The sequence below is a fragment of the Nicotiana tabacum genome, chromosome 21 (genome assembly GCF_000715075.1).
Source record: "Nicotiana tabacum cultivar K326 chromosome 21, ASM71507v2, whole genome shotgun sequence".
Taxonomy (NCBI): domain Eukaryota; kingdom Viridiplantae; phylum Streptophyta; class Magnoliopsida; order Solanales; family Solanaceae; genus Nicotiana; species Nicotiana tabacum.
The window spans coordinates 39,976,993-39,991,617 of NC_134100.1; the positions used below are offsets into that span (position 1 = coordinate 39,976,993).

Below are 14,625 nucleotides of genomic sequence, written 5' to 3' on the forward strand. Positions count from 1 at the left end.
GCTCACCTTCTTGAGGTAAACAATTCCTAAAAGGATTCTGTTTTAATTTCCTTAACCGACTCCTTCACGCATCTTCCTTCCCATACAAATCTTACTGTAACTAATCTTCCTATATTGAACATAAATTCCTTCTCCCGCTATTTTTCTTTTAGACCATGAACAGAATCTTTTCATGATTAGCCGAAATTATTTTTTCCAAACCAACTTGTACTAGGAGACGTCCTTCAGCTTCAGATCAATAGTCTTCAAGCAACCTAATTCTATTGCAAATGTTTGTTAATCATCAAAATCAATTTAGCTCATCTAAACAAATATCAAACCTTAGGCGTCTATTTTTTATGGAAAAGGTATATTTTCCAATGTTAATAGTAGGTTTTTAGAAGAAGAACTATCTAATGACTAATGAACTAATGAGCACTCCTTTTGGATGGATCCAACCCAAGAGCAATATTCCAACCATTGTTGACAATGTTGTTGGTGTTGCGTCACGGCAACCTCATGGTTGTACGTGCACCAGTATACCTAAGGTGTGTAAAAGGATGCCCGAGAAAAAAGTGTATAAAAGGAATTTTTGTGCAAGTTAGGAGATGATGTATGTATTAATATAACTCTATAAATTTAATTTTACTTAAACAATATGGATATGTTTTAAAAGGTAAACCTATAACTTTAAATCCAAGATCCGTATTTGATGGTTGTCAATCAGGTGGACACAAAACACCTACGTCTCTGTACGGTAATAGACAAGATCGATGGATCGAAGAAAATGGGCAAAATACAAAAACATAATAGGACGCGCGACGACAGAAAGGAGAATATTCGTCCGAGATATGAGCGATAACATTATGCGACTTCTCCGCTAACCTCTAACTTTACCTACACAATAGTAACTACCACATACACAGGAACTCACAGCATCTTGGACAAACAAATCATAACAGTGGCGAACAATTGGCAAAGGAAACCTTAACCATCACTTTGTCGATCATCAAAAAATAATACTCCTACTACATTGTTTATATAACATACCATGACGAACAAAGATACTGGCACTCGTTCTTGCTCTTAAAGAGTAGATTGTATTTGTTTGGCTATACTTTTGAGAGACGGCGTGTTTGTGTCCTCCTGGTTAGTACTTTTTTTTTTTTAGGTCTTGTCCTGTGGGATTTATTTATTCTGTAACTATGTCCTTGACTCCTTGCATGATATCGAAGTTGGCTAGTTTTTATTCATTTCTTTTCCTTATAATGCTCCAGAATGTTGTGGTTTGCTATAATTTATGCTGTTTCTTAATTGCATTTTGGATCTCGCGCTTGAATTTTATTAATCTATACCGAGTATTTTATGACCGTTGTTTAGCCACGGGCGAATACATCCATTTATAAGCCTGTAAGCATCACGTAATTAAACACGAATTTAACTGATGTACAAAAATTTTACATGTTATAACCAGTTGTAGCAGGTTTGTTACCTTATTTTTCAGGTAACTTGGTATTATTAGTTACCTGCAATTATCTCTAATATGACTTGATAGTGTAATAACTATTACACTATTAGTGCATTAAAGCTAAACTCATTAAACTCTCCCCATTTTCATGGAGTCTTTCTTGTTTTCAGCTTCTTTCTCATACTTACCTTAAGCTTATAGTATCAGCGTCGGAGGTAGAGTGATGCTCTTTCACAGTGATCAGTTTTATTGACACGTATAAAAGATAGACTAAGGTGTTTAGGTATGGTCTTTCAATTAGCGAAATAGTTGAAAAGTTTCCTTACCTTCCTTTACCAGTTCAAATACATAAATAAAAAAGTTTTATCATTTCTCCTCCTTCCTACAATGTTAGTACTATTGTAATCTTTATGGAGTATTATATTGGTTAGTAAGTTGTAACAAGATTGTCTCTTCATTAGCATAAATGATTTTGATAGACATACTTGACATAAGGGGTGAAAATTTTCTTTTCAAATGAATTTATAAAACTCAAAGTAAATTTTGCAGGGAAAAGAAATTGGACAAGGAAATGGAGGACCTTTGGACTGTATTTTGTGGGGCACCTGGTTGCTCGGACGATAATGTAAAGCTTTGCCGTGCTGATTTTGGGTCAATGACAGATCCTTCATCCTGTATCAATCATATGTCGATCATTTGTTTTGATGTTATACTTCTGCTCATCTTCCTATTTACTCTGTTTTATAAGGCATCCCTAAGAGCAACCAAAATTCCTGCTCGCTTTCATGGGTTTTCGCGTTTGCAGTTCATTTCTGCTATTTTTAACGGCTTCCTAGGATTGATATATTTGTCTTTTGGCATTTGGATTTTAGAAGACAAGGAGATGAAAACCCAAAGTTCATTACCTCTGCACTGGTGGTTACTAATCTTGTTTCACGGAATGACATGGTTATTAGTAAGTTGTACCACAAGCCTTGGAGGAAAACATTTTTCAAAAACCCCTATGAGGCTTTTGTCAGTTCTTTCTTTCATGTTTGCTGGGATTTCTAGCGGTTTATCTTTTTTTTCTCATTCCTGACAAAAGGGCATCAGTGAAGATAGCTTTGGATGTATTGTCTTCCCTAGGAGCATGTTTATTGTTGTTATGCACCTATAAAGGGCTAAAGCAGGAAGATGTCATTCGAAATGATCTTTATGCTCCCTTAAATAATGCTGTCAATGGGATCGGTAAAACTAATTCTGTTAGCTCCCTCACTCCATTTGCTAAGGCTGGAATCTTTAGTAAAATGTCATTTTGGTGGCTGAATCCTCTGATGAAGAAGGGGAAGGAGAAAACTCTCGAGGATGAGGACATACCCGGATTACGTGAGGCAGATCGTGCAGAATCATGTTACTTATTGTTTGAGGAGCTATTGAACAAACAGAAACAAGTTGATCCCTCTTCCCAGCCATCAGTTTTCAAGACAATTGTCTTATGTCACCGGAAAGAGATTATTGTCTCAGGATTATTTGCACTGCTGAAAATAAGTACTCTTTCAGCAGGTCCTTTGCTTCTCAATGCCTTCATCAAGGTTGCTGAAGGAAATGCAAGTTTCAAAAATGAGGGACTTTTCTTGGCCATTCTGCTTTTTACTTCAAAGAGCTTGGAGTCATTGTCACAAAGACAGTGGTACTTCAGGAGCAGACTAATTGGTCTAAAAGTGAGATCTTTACTTACAGCGGCCATTTATAGGAAGCAAATTAGATTATCTAATTCAGCCAAGCTGATACACTCCAGTGGTGAGATTATGAACTATGTTACTGTGGATGCTTATCGGATTGGAGAGTTTCCTTTTTGGATGCATCAGACCTGGACAACAAGTGTCCAGCTCTGCTTTGCACTTATAATTCTCTTTTGCACCGTTGAGCTTGCAACTGTTGCATCCTTGGTAGTGATTATACTAACTGTGCTGTGCAATACTCCCCTTGCAAAGTTACAGCATAAGTTCCAGTCCAAGTTGATGGTTGCACAAGACGATAGGCTAAAAGCTATTTCAGAGGCTCTTGTTAGTATGAAGGTTCTAAGATTATATGCATGGGAAGCCCATTTCAAAAATGTTATCCAGAATTTGAGGCAAGTAGAAGAAAAGTGGTTATCAGCAGTTCAGTTGCGTAGATCATACAATAGCTTCCTTTTTTGGTCATCTCCTGTTTTGGTCTCTGCTGCTACTTTTGGGACTTGTTATTTCTTTGGCATTCAGCTAAACGCAAGCAACGTTTTTACATTTGTGGCGACTTTGCGCCTGGTTCACGATCCTGTTAGAACAATTCCGGATGTTATTGGTATGGTAATTCAAGCAAAGGTTGCCTTTGAGAGGATTATCAGGTTCCTTGAGGCATCTGAGCTGGAAATGGCAAATTTGAGACAAAAACACATCAGAAGCACAGATCATTCTGTACTCATCAAATCAGCTAATCTCTCATGGGAAGAGAATCCATCGCGACCAACACTCAGAAATATTAATTTGGAGGTTAAACCGGGTGAGAAGGTTGCTATATGTGGGGAAGTTGGGTCAGGAAAGTCAACTCTTCTGGCAACAATTCTGGGAGAGGTTCCGAGTATACAAGGAACAGTAAGTTGTAGTGGCTGGTTCCTTCTTTCCTAGTTGGTTAGGTAATAAGTAGCAGGATTAAAGTTTTCATTTTCAGGCATAATGATAATTTGGTTTATTTCACTCAAAGTTTGAGAAAAATTTAGTGTCTATGGCTGATCCTTAATACTTTCTATTATCTGCAGGTTCAAGTATATGGAACAACTGCCTACGTCTCTCAATCAGCATGGATTCAGACAGGAACAATACGAGAGAATATTTTGTTTGGTTCTCCATTGGATAGCCTGAGGTACCAGCAAACTTTGGAGAAGTGTTCACTGTTAAAAGATCTTGAGTTACTACCTTATGGTGATCTCACGGAAATAGGAGGAAGAGGAGTCAATCTTAGCGGTGGACAAAAGCAGAGAATTCAACTTGCTCGTGCACTGTATCATGATGCTGATATATATCTGTTGGATGACCCGTTCAGTGCTGTAGATGCACATACCGCTACAAGCCTATTCAATGTGAGCATCGCTTTCTTCAATGATGTGATTCTTATCATTTCTTGCCATTTTTCAAGCTCAATTCATCCTTTGCAGGAATACATCATGGAAGCTCTCTCTGGGAAGACTGTCTTACTTGTGACGCATCAAGTTGATTTTCTTCCTGCATTCGATGTGGTTCTGGTTAGCTTTTCTACATGAAGTTCTCTCTCCAATTTGTTTTTTGTCATTGTCTGTTATATATTCTGCTTCTAGTGTGTCTCTCCTCTAGTTAAATCAATCTTCTGAAATTATGTGTATAATGACCATGCGTGTATCAAATATATATCTACTTTGATCTGCAGTTAATGTCAGATGGAGAAATTTTACGCTCAGCTTCATATCATCAGTTATTGGCATTGAGCAAAGAATTTCAAGACTTGGTTAGTGCGCACAAAGAGACTGCTGGTTCAGAAAGGGTTGCAGAGGTTTTTTCTTCACCAAGAAGTGAAACTTGTACAAGAGAAATTCACAATAAGGATACTGCTAAACAACCCGAAACGTCAGGAGGTGATCAGTTGATCAAGCAAGAGGAGCGGGAAGTTGGAGACAGTGGATTTAAGCCTTATGTTCAGTATTTAAATCAGAATAAGGGATACTTGTTCTTTGCCATGGCTGTTCTCTCGCAACTTGCATTTGTGGTCGGCCAGATTTTACAGAACTCCTGGATGGCCGCAAATGTTGAAAATTCTGAAGTTAGCACTTTGAGACTGATTTCAGTTTACTTGCTAATTGGAGTTGCATCCACACTGTGTTTGCTCTCTAGATCTCTATTGACAGTTGTTTTGGGTTTGCAATCATCAAAATCCTTGTTCTCTCGGCTACTAAATTCTCTTTTCCGCGCACCTATGTCATTTTATGACTCTACACCTTTGGGAAGGATACTGAGCAGGGTAAATATCTCAAACGTGACCATCAAGAAAATAAATGATAATAAGTATGTTCAAGGACCTAACTAATTTTGCTACATTTTCACTTTCCCCATCCCATTATTGCAGGTCTCATCAGATTTGAGTATTGTTGATCTTGACATCCCATTCAACTTGATTTTTGCTGTTGCAGCTACCACAAACTTTTATTCTAATCTTGCAGTACTAGCTGTTGTTACTTGGCAAGTTTTGTTTGTTTCCATCCCGATGGTTTATGTGGCCGTTCGCTTACAGGTAATAGTTATATTTTCATTTATGCTCTCTGTATCCTTTAATCACACACTCAATACACTTTTTAAGGTTCTTAAGTGTTAGGATCGAAATAACAAGGCGTCATGCGGAAGCTAACAAGGTAAACCTTAGGCGACAATAAATTAGACGAAATGAAAAATATATTAAACTAGGCATAATAATTTATTATGGTTTGGTCAACCGACCTACATATGATTTATCACTAATATAAAAAGAAAAAATAAAGTTTTTGAGATAATAGTCTCCCCTAAACAAAACTCTCTAAAAGGCTACATTGCAGGGGTTGTGTTATTATCATGTGATAAGAAACCTCAATTTATTAAAAAAAAAAAAAACTTCTCTTCCAAGAAAAGGATTAGTCAAATATGGAAGAGGCCTCTTCCATCAAGAATTTTGTTCCACCAAGAAAATCTTTTTCTTTTCCAACAACAAAATTAATTTTAATTACGGTAGAATTTAGGACAAATCCTAACAATTCTCCTATTTGGCCTGAATTTTTCTAACAAAATTTTATCATTCTTTTTCACATAACCTTCATCACTGCTGCTTGCCATGATTGAAAATAGAAACGGGTTAAATTGGAGCTTTGTGCGTTAAAAGAGAGCACATGTTAAAAATATTGGAGTCCATAAGCATGGATTAAAAATGATATTTTGCTTTTAAAGATGCAGCAGCACGAATGCTGAAAATATGGATGAAAGTTTTATCAATACATGTGGTACTCCGAACTTTTCTTTTTTGATAAAAAAATCCATTATCGTCAAATTGGTTGTTGCTTGATTTGAACTCGCTTGAACTTGTCTTCAACCTCGATTCAACCATTGGCTTTGATACCACTTGTTGGCATTGAAATAACCTGGCGCATGCGAAAGCTAACAAAAATAACTTTCATGACGATAAATGAGGCATATCAAATGAGACTATCATGTAAAGCGACTTGGTTAATTGACCTACATTTATAAGAGAGGAAATTTAAAAAAAACTAATACTAATATAAAAGAAAATATTAAAATATGAATCTCCCCCTAAACGTGATTTTCTTAATGACTACATTGTGGATATTATTGCTGTTGTGAGAAGCAGGGATTCTCAATTTATAGATGTCTTCCAAGAAAAGGATTAGTTACGTGAGGAGAAGCCTCAATTTATCGAAATGCAAAACTTCTCTTCGAGGTCAAATATGGAAGAGACATTTTCGGCCAAGAATTCTGTTCCACCAAGAATTTTTTTTTGTTTTCCACCAAGAAAAGTAATTTTAATTATGGTAGAATTAAGATGTCAGTGCAAATCCAAACATTTAAGTCTTTCAATGTCAGATTTGAATTTCACGTCTCTTTGTCAATATTGTTAGGATCGAAATAACATGATGCACACGGAAGCTAACAATACAAAGCTGGTGGACGATAAATCAGACAGTAAAGAAAATATACTAAAGAATAGGATATTATAATGGGGTTTGAACAATTGACCTACATATAAAAACTAGTATAAAAATATAAAAACTATTGAGGTAATAATCTCCCTTAAACAAGATTCTTTAATGACTACATTGTGGATGCTATTGTTGTTGTGAGAAGCAGAAATCCTCAATTTATAAAAGTGTAAAACTTCTCTTCCAAATAAAGGATAGGCATATGAAGGAAACTTAATACTTTTAGGAGTCTTTTTTCCTATGTTCAAGAAAGAGAGTCTTAATAGGATAGAAATTCAGCGCAAAATTCTAACAATTCTCCTCTTGACCTGAATTGTTTTTACAAAGCTTGATTTGCCTTCTTTACATAATCTTCATCATTCCTGCTTGCCATGATTAAACACGGGTATAAGTTAAAATTGTAACTCCGTGCATTAAAAGCAAGCACCGGTTAAAAATGTTGGTTTTAAAGATGCAGCACTAGGAATGTTGAAAATAGAGGGTTGAAAGTCTCCATATGTAGTATTTCAGACATATTGTTTTGGGATATGTCAAATTGATTGTTGCTTGATCTGAACCCGCCTTGAACTTGTCTTCAACCTTGCTTCAACCATTGGCTCTGATACCACTTGTTGGGATCGAAATAATATGGTGCATGCGGAAGCTAACAATACAAAGTTAGCGGACGATAATCAGACAATAAAGAAAATATACTAAAAAATAGGATATTATAATGGTGTTTGGTTAATTGACCTACATATAAAAACTAGTATAAAAATATAAAAACTATTGAGAGAATAATCTCCCTTAAACAAAATTCTTTAATGACTACATTGTGGATGTTTTTTTCCTTTGTTCAAGAAAGAGAGTCCTAATATGACAGAAATTCAGGTCAAAATCCTAACAAATATCTTAATATCTTTTTCAATAACTATGGACACAAACTTAATAGTTTCATGATACTTCAGTTTCTAATAGGTCAGAGATTCTCTGCCAAGGATTAGGGAGAATTAGAAAGTTTAATCCTGTGCTTCCAGCCGAACTGATAAATAATGATATTTTGTATTCTATTTTTCCACAGAGATACTACTTTGCATCATCCAAAGAGTTGATGCGGATCAACGGAACTACCAAATCATTTGTGGCCAACCATCTTGCAGAATCCATTGCTGGAGCTGTGACTATAAGGGCATTTAAAGAGGAAGACAGATTTTTTGTGAAAACTTTTGAACTAATTGATATGAATGCCAGTCCCTTCTTCCACAACTTCTCAGCAAATGAGTGGGTGATTCAACGGCTGGAAACTTTAAGTGCAACTGTTCTTGCTTCCTCAGCACTTTGCATGGTTTTACTTCCTCCCGGGACTTTCAGCTCTGGTACTTCTGGCTGTTATGCTTGGAATTGGATTTAAAAAGCTGGTACTTCTGGTTCCTCGTTACCTTTGATCGTTATGTAAAACAAAATTTTCTAATGACTACCTGTTAATGCTATTGCAGGATTTATTGGGATGGCTTTGTCTTATGGTCTTTCCCTAAACTTGACCCTTGTTTCTTCCATTCAATATCAGTGCACTTTGGTGAACTATATCATTTCTGTGGAAAGACTTAACCAGTATATGCGCATACCAAGTGAAGCTCCTGAAATTTTAAAAGAGAACCGTCCCCCAGTTGATTGGCCTTCGAGGGGTAAAGTTGAAATTCAAGATTTGCAGGTAAAACTTAATCTAATCTAATTTCCATTCTTTTGGGATGTTGAACATACTACTGAGTATGCCTCAAAGCAGATAAGATATAGGGAGGAATCCACACTTGTTCTTAGAGGGATCAGCTGTACATTTGAAGGAGGTGACAAAGTTGGTATTGTTGGCGGGACTGGCAGTGGCAAGAGTACACTAATCAGCGCACTATTTCGACTAGTGGAGCCTGCAGGTGGAAGGATTGTGGTTGATGGAGTAGACATTTGTAAAATTGGTCTTCATGATTTAAGGTCCCGTTTCGGGGTTATACCTCAGGATCCTACTTTGTTCAATGGAACAGTGAGATGCAATTTAGATCCCCTATGTCAGCATACTGACCAGGAAATTTGGGAGGTAATAAGCTTTTACTTACTATACATTAAGCCATTATTTTTAGCATTCAGGTGATAAATAGCATAGCATTTTTCTGATGACTTATTGTCATTTTTATCTTCATTGGGAAAGGTTCTTGGGAAATGTCAGCTACGTGAGGCAGTTAAGGAAAAAGAGAAGGGGCTTGATTCCTTGGGTAATCTTCTGAACATGTCTGATTCTTCTATACAAGTAGATTCTTCCTGACCAAGGACTCGTTTCAGTTGTGGAAGGTGGGTCGAACTGGAGCATGGGGCAGCGACAGCTGTTCTGTTTGGGGCGTGCTCTTTTGAGGAAAAGCAAGATATTGGTTCTTGATGAAGCGACTGCATCAATTGACAATGCCACTGATATGGTATTGCAGAAAACTATCAGGACAGAATTTGCCAACTGCACTGTAATTACAGTTGCCCATAGAATACCCACTGTAATGGATTGTACGATGGTTCTGGCCATTAGTGATGGTAAGACCTATCTGTTTACTTTTCAATACTTCCATGCTTAGAAGTTTAGTTATAATGTTAATCCCACAATGTTATCCTGAAGACTTACTTATGGTTGCTTATACAGGAAAACTAGTGGAGTATGATGAACCTATGAAGCTGATGAAGAATGAAGGGTCGCTCTTTGGGCAGCTCGTCAAGGAGTATTGGTCTCATTATCACTTAGCGAAAGCACATTGAAGCCAACTGTATATCTGCAATACGTTTTGTGGCGCATCAAACTTCACATATGTTGCCTAATTGCAACCCAAATTAGCCCATTGAGAGAATCACTAAACTCAACGTTTATCTAGTTTTGGCATGGGAATTGATGTAGAACAAGATTAGGAATCAGGACTAAAAACTGAGCGGGACACTTTTTCTTTTTGACAATGGTGGTGCCCAGGTCAGCTCGCGCACCTCGACTATTCAACAGTGAAAGAGCTCGGAATTTTCTCTAAATGTTAGTATATAGCTTGCTGTAGGCAGTTGCAACTGGGGAAGTTTGGTAGGTAGTGATCTAAGCAACTGCAACTTACTAGCTTAGCTTACCAGTTTTATTCATTTTGTAAACTTTTAACTAGGCATGCTGGTACAGGATCATGAATGTACCATCTTCCAGTTCTATGAATGAAAATTCTTTCCACCTTTTCGAACATCACTATAGGTGTTTTGACACAAAAATCTCCCTCTAATTCCTTCATTCCACTGTTTTTCCACATACAAAAGGATTTATACAGAAGAAATAATAAGAGAGCAGAGGAATGGAGTGAAACTAAAGAATAAAGAGAAGCAATCAGTGAGTTCCTGCAAAGTGCATGATGCTGTTGAAACACATGATACAAAAGTGGTTTTGTCCCTCTCTTTTTTTCCTTGGGATTTTTTTTTGGGAGGGGTTGAGCCAGGAATGGGGGAGAAGGGGAATGAACAATCAAAGAATATGCAATTGCATAATCATAACAACACTTTGAGATGAGCTCCATTTCACCTTGAGCTATCTAGGTGAGATAGTGGAGTGACTGCATGTAGCATAAGATGATGGATGAGTAGCGACGGAGAAGGAACTATACTGATTCAGCTCCCTCTTCATTGACTTGTATACATGATCTAAGCCTTCCTCTATTAACTCCAAAACTGTCTGTGGCATTGGTGGCATAATAATGTCAACCGATCCTTCCAACATCTTCACCACTTCTCCCATGGAAGGCCTGTTTGAAACCTCATCCTGAATACACCAGAAAGCAACTATCAATGCTCTCATTACCTCTTTTTCTTCTACTGCTCCTTTAAGTCGCCTGTCTACAACTTTTACGGGTGTTCCACTAGTCATCTCCTGGAAAGAAGAAAGAGAAAAACAGTGAAGACTACATGTGCCAGAAACGAGGCAACAATATGAGTCAAATTAAAGATTGTGTCAAGTGAAGTGCATACCTTGTAAGCCCATCCGGGATAAAAGAAGTCGTCTGCATCACAAGTCATATCAAGATTTCTCCGGCCACCAATGATCTCTAGAAGAAGCATACCATAGCTGTAAACATCAGCTTTTACAGTAATAGGCCGATTGCTGATCCATTCGGGAGCTAAATAACCTCTGGTTCCTCGGACCATAGTGACAACGTGGGAGTGCTCTCTCACCATTAACTTAGCTAGTCCAAAATCAGATACTTTAGGGCAGAAATTCTCATCCAGAAGTATGTTCTCTGGCTTGATGTCACAGTGTATTATTCTGTCCCTACACTGCTCATGAAAATAGGCTATCCCTTGTGCAGTACCAACTGCTATGCGGAAACGTGATGACCAATCTAGTAGTCTATCTCTTGTACTAAGTGAATGAAATATCCACTTGTCCAATGAACCATTTTTCATGAATTCATAAACTAGCAGCCTGCCAAAGAATGAAATTGTTTAGTGAAAGTTGAGCTAATCCTGACTACGATGCAACACCTATACATACTTCCCATGCTATACTTCACAAATTACAATGGAAGAAGTTACTTACCTTTGAGTTCCCTCAGAACAGTATCCACATAGACGAACCAAGTTCAAATGATGCATAGAGCCAATGGTTTTAACCTCTGTTATGAATTCCTTCTCCCCATGAGGTGAAACTTTATCAAGTTTCTTTACTGCAATTAATGTTCCATCTTTTAGGCATCCCTTGTATACACTGCCAAATCCACCTGTCAACACAGTACTGTTACTAATTATGTCCTTAAAGAAACCAGTGATCTGTGTTTGGGTTCACATAGTTTGAGTGCTTAGTAGCACAGAAGTAATAAAATGTTCATATCTTTACCTGTTCCAAGTAACTGGGAAAAATTGGTAGTCCAACCTAGCAGGTCGCGGTAGCTGAAACTAACTGGAGCTCCTGACAAAAGCAAAGAACCCTCAAGTGTCCTCTTTAAGGATCTTTTTCTATGGATATTAATATATAACAAACAACCGAGCAGGCCAATAAGAACTGCCATGCTCAGGACTATAGGAAGTACCAAAACCTTCTCGTGCATACTCTCTGACTCGTCTGATGAATCCCCAGGTGTTCTGCTACCGCTTGCTCCAGATGCTGAGGCATTGGCCTCAACCTTCACAAATAAAGTTGAAACAGGATCCTCAAATCCACCAAATTCCAAGCTCCTGAGTAACCAACAATAAGCCTTCTCCTCACTAAGGCCGTAAACAGAAGCAACACAATCACAGTTTGATAAGCAAGCATCACCACATTTGGACACAGTCCCTTTATCACTATAATTTCCTATGACAGATGATTCTGAGAAATAATAATTTGTTTTCTGAACAGTAGAAATCTTGAACTGAGACATCAAGTTTTCATGCTGAGGTCCGCATTTCCCTGTCACTGAAGAATTTCCTGAACATGAGACATCATTTCCCACCTTAGCAGTCCCTGGCAAACATGTGCAAGAAGCATTCGTCTTGCTTCTGTCTAAATTACATATCCCATTGCCACAAATTCCAGAAATATCACATGGATTGGACACAGCTGCCCACTCTGGAACCCATTGCCTTGATCCATTCACATCATTATCCCATCGATACAAACGTATATTTCCATTAACCTCGAGGGTTAATCGACGAAGAACAGATAGCACATTGGAATTCCTTTGATAAACATCCGACGATAGGCCTCCATAATCTCCATCATTTTTATATACATAAACTGCTCCATGTAAAGATGAGCCATAAACCATACCAAAGCTTCCTGCTTTATTCAATACTGCAATAACATCTCCAGTCACATTTGATATTTCAGGTTCTGACCAATAAGAAAAGTTGCTGTAAGATTCAGGCGACGAGGTGTATGACTTAGGCACATTATAGGTCAATGCAAGGCTTAGTGAAGTAGGTTGCTGCAACATTTTTAAAGTATAGTAACCGCCATGAGAAGATGATTTTGTTGATGTTAATTCTAGTGAAACTGTAAAGGGTTGACCAGGTAGGAGAGTATCAGATGGATATGCAAAGCTTTGCCATGCGACGCTTAGGTTGGTGCTGTAGAGAATGAAGTTGCCATTTTCAGACATGACAGCCAACTCGACGCCTGCTTCCAAGGTGTTTGATGCCCACACTGTGGTGTCTCCATCCATCAACATGAGATTTCCTGTGGTGTCAAACTCCAAGATTGCATCTTTGCTGACTGGGGAATTTCTATTTAGATGATTGAGACAAAATGGCCAAAAAGTTATATTACCTGCAAAAGCTTGATTAAAAACTAGAGGTGGAGGAATATTTTCTGCTTTTCTTAGTCTTGAAACAGAATAACATTTCTAATCTACAACTCCATACTTATGTCCACTTGAGCCATTTCAAGAACTTGTTATTTACCATAAAATTTCAAATCTAACACTTAATGAAGAGAAAAGAGAAGCTACAATTTAAATCATGCAAATTTTTCATCCTACATTCCTACTAATAAGTAAAGAATTTAAGTTGTATACGGTGTAAAGTATCTTACACTATCAACTCGTAATGGATAAGCTAATCACATTTGAACATTGGTTTACACTTACATATTAGGAGACCAAACTATGGTTCTGTCTCCTGGAAGTTGTGCAAACCAAATTGCCAATTGATAGTGATCATTAGAGTCTGCTGTTGGTGTGAAGCCAAAAGCAAAGGTTCCATTGTCAGAAAACCATGCTTGGTTCTCTTTAGCTAACAATCTTGAACCCAAGCGAACCCGACCAGACACTATAGAGCCAGAAAGCTCTATTAGAAAGAACAAGAGCAAAGCCAAAGCATAGTAGAGGAAACAGGGAGCCATATGTGAAAATTTGGAAGTGGAATTCTATTTCAGGAAAATCAACTTGACATTGTAATAGTCTTTTGAGTCCTTATTAAAAGAGAAGGAATTGGTAGATGAAGAAAAGTTTTTAAGAGGATTTCAAAAGTTCGTAGTTGCGTATTGGGAAGTAAAGTGGAGATTAAATTCAGAACAAGTGTACAATGGTGGTTGGTTGGTGAGCTACAACGTTGAAAAATGACCAAATTATTGGAATGGTCGGTTCTGGTATTTGGCGCCACGTGTTTATTCAATTTCTTTGTTGCTTTCAAACTATAAAAGCACTGAATCATTGAACTTATAAAACTGGACTGCACTTATTCTTGATTTCACACTTTATCATTAGCAACAAATGGGTGAGCTCCAAATTCTCATTCATGAAAAACCAAGTATTCTAATGAAGATCCATCTTTTTTCCCCCATTCTCACCTATGTCATCAACAGTGTAGGAATGCAAAGAGGACTATAGTTCCTTCTTCTCAAGCTAATATCTTTTAGCTTGCTGTGTAAAGTATGCTGCAAAAAGAAAAAGAAAAAAAGTAGGAAGTTTTTCTTATGGTAATTAGCTTTGAACTCTGCATTCAG

The 14,625-nt window shown here is 37.5% G+C and overlaps 1 protein-coding gene and 1 pseudogene across 2 annotated transcripts; one reads left to right on the plus strand and one right to left on the minus strand.

The window, feature by feature from the left end:
* Positions 1-2,018: 2,018 nt before the first annotated feature.
* LOC107802685 (ABC transporter C family member 10-like) lies at positions 2,019-10,401 on the plus strand (annotated as a pseudogene).
* A 107-nt stretch (positions 10,402-10,508) lies between these two features.
* LOC107802690 (G-type lectin S-receptor-like serine/threonine-protein kinase At5g24080) lies at positions 10,509-14,162 on the minus strand. 2 transcript variants are annotated; one of them, XM_016626230.2, is made up of 5 exons: positions 13,769-14,162; positions 12,040-13,406; positions 11,743-11,923; positions 11,175-11,628; positions 10,509-11,076 (listed from the first exon to the last, which is right to left on the minus strand). In XM_016626230.2, the coding sequence occupies exons 1-5, from the start codon at positions 14,020-14,022 to the stop codon at positions 10,738-10,740; spliced, it is 2,595 nt and encodes an 864-aa protein (XP_016481716.2). In that variant the 5' UTR covers positions 14,023-14,162; the 3' UTR covers positions 10,509-10,737. The 2 variants fall into 2 exon arrangements, with proteins under 2 accessions (XP_016481716.2, XP_016481717.2); XM_016626231.2 differs by having other exon boundaries at positions 12,040-13,449; positions 13,769-13,903.
* Positions 14,163-14,625: the final 463 nt, after the last annotated feature.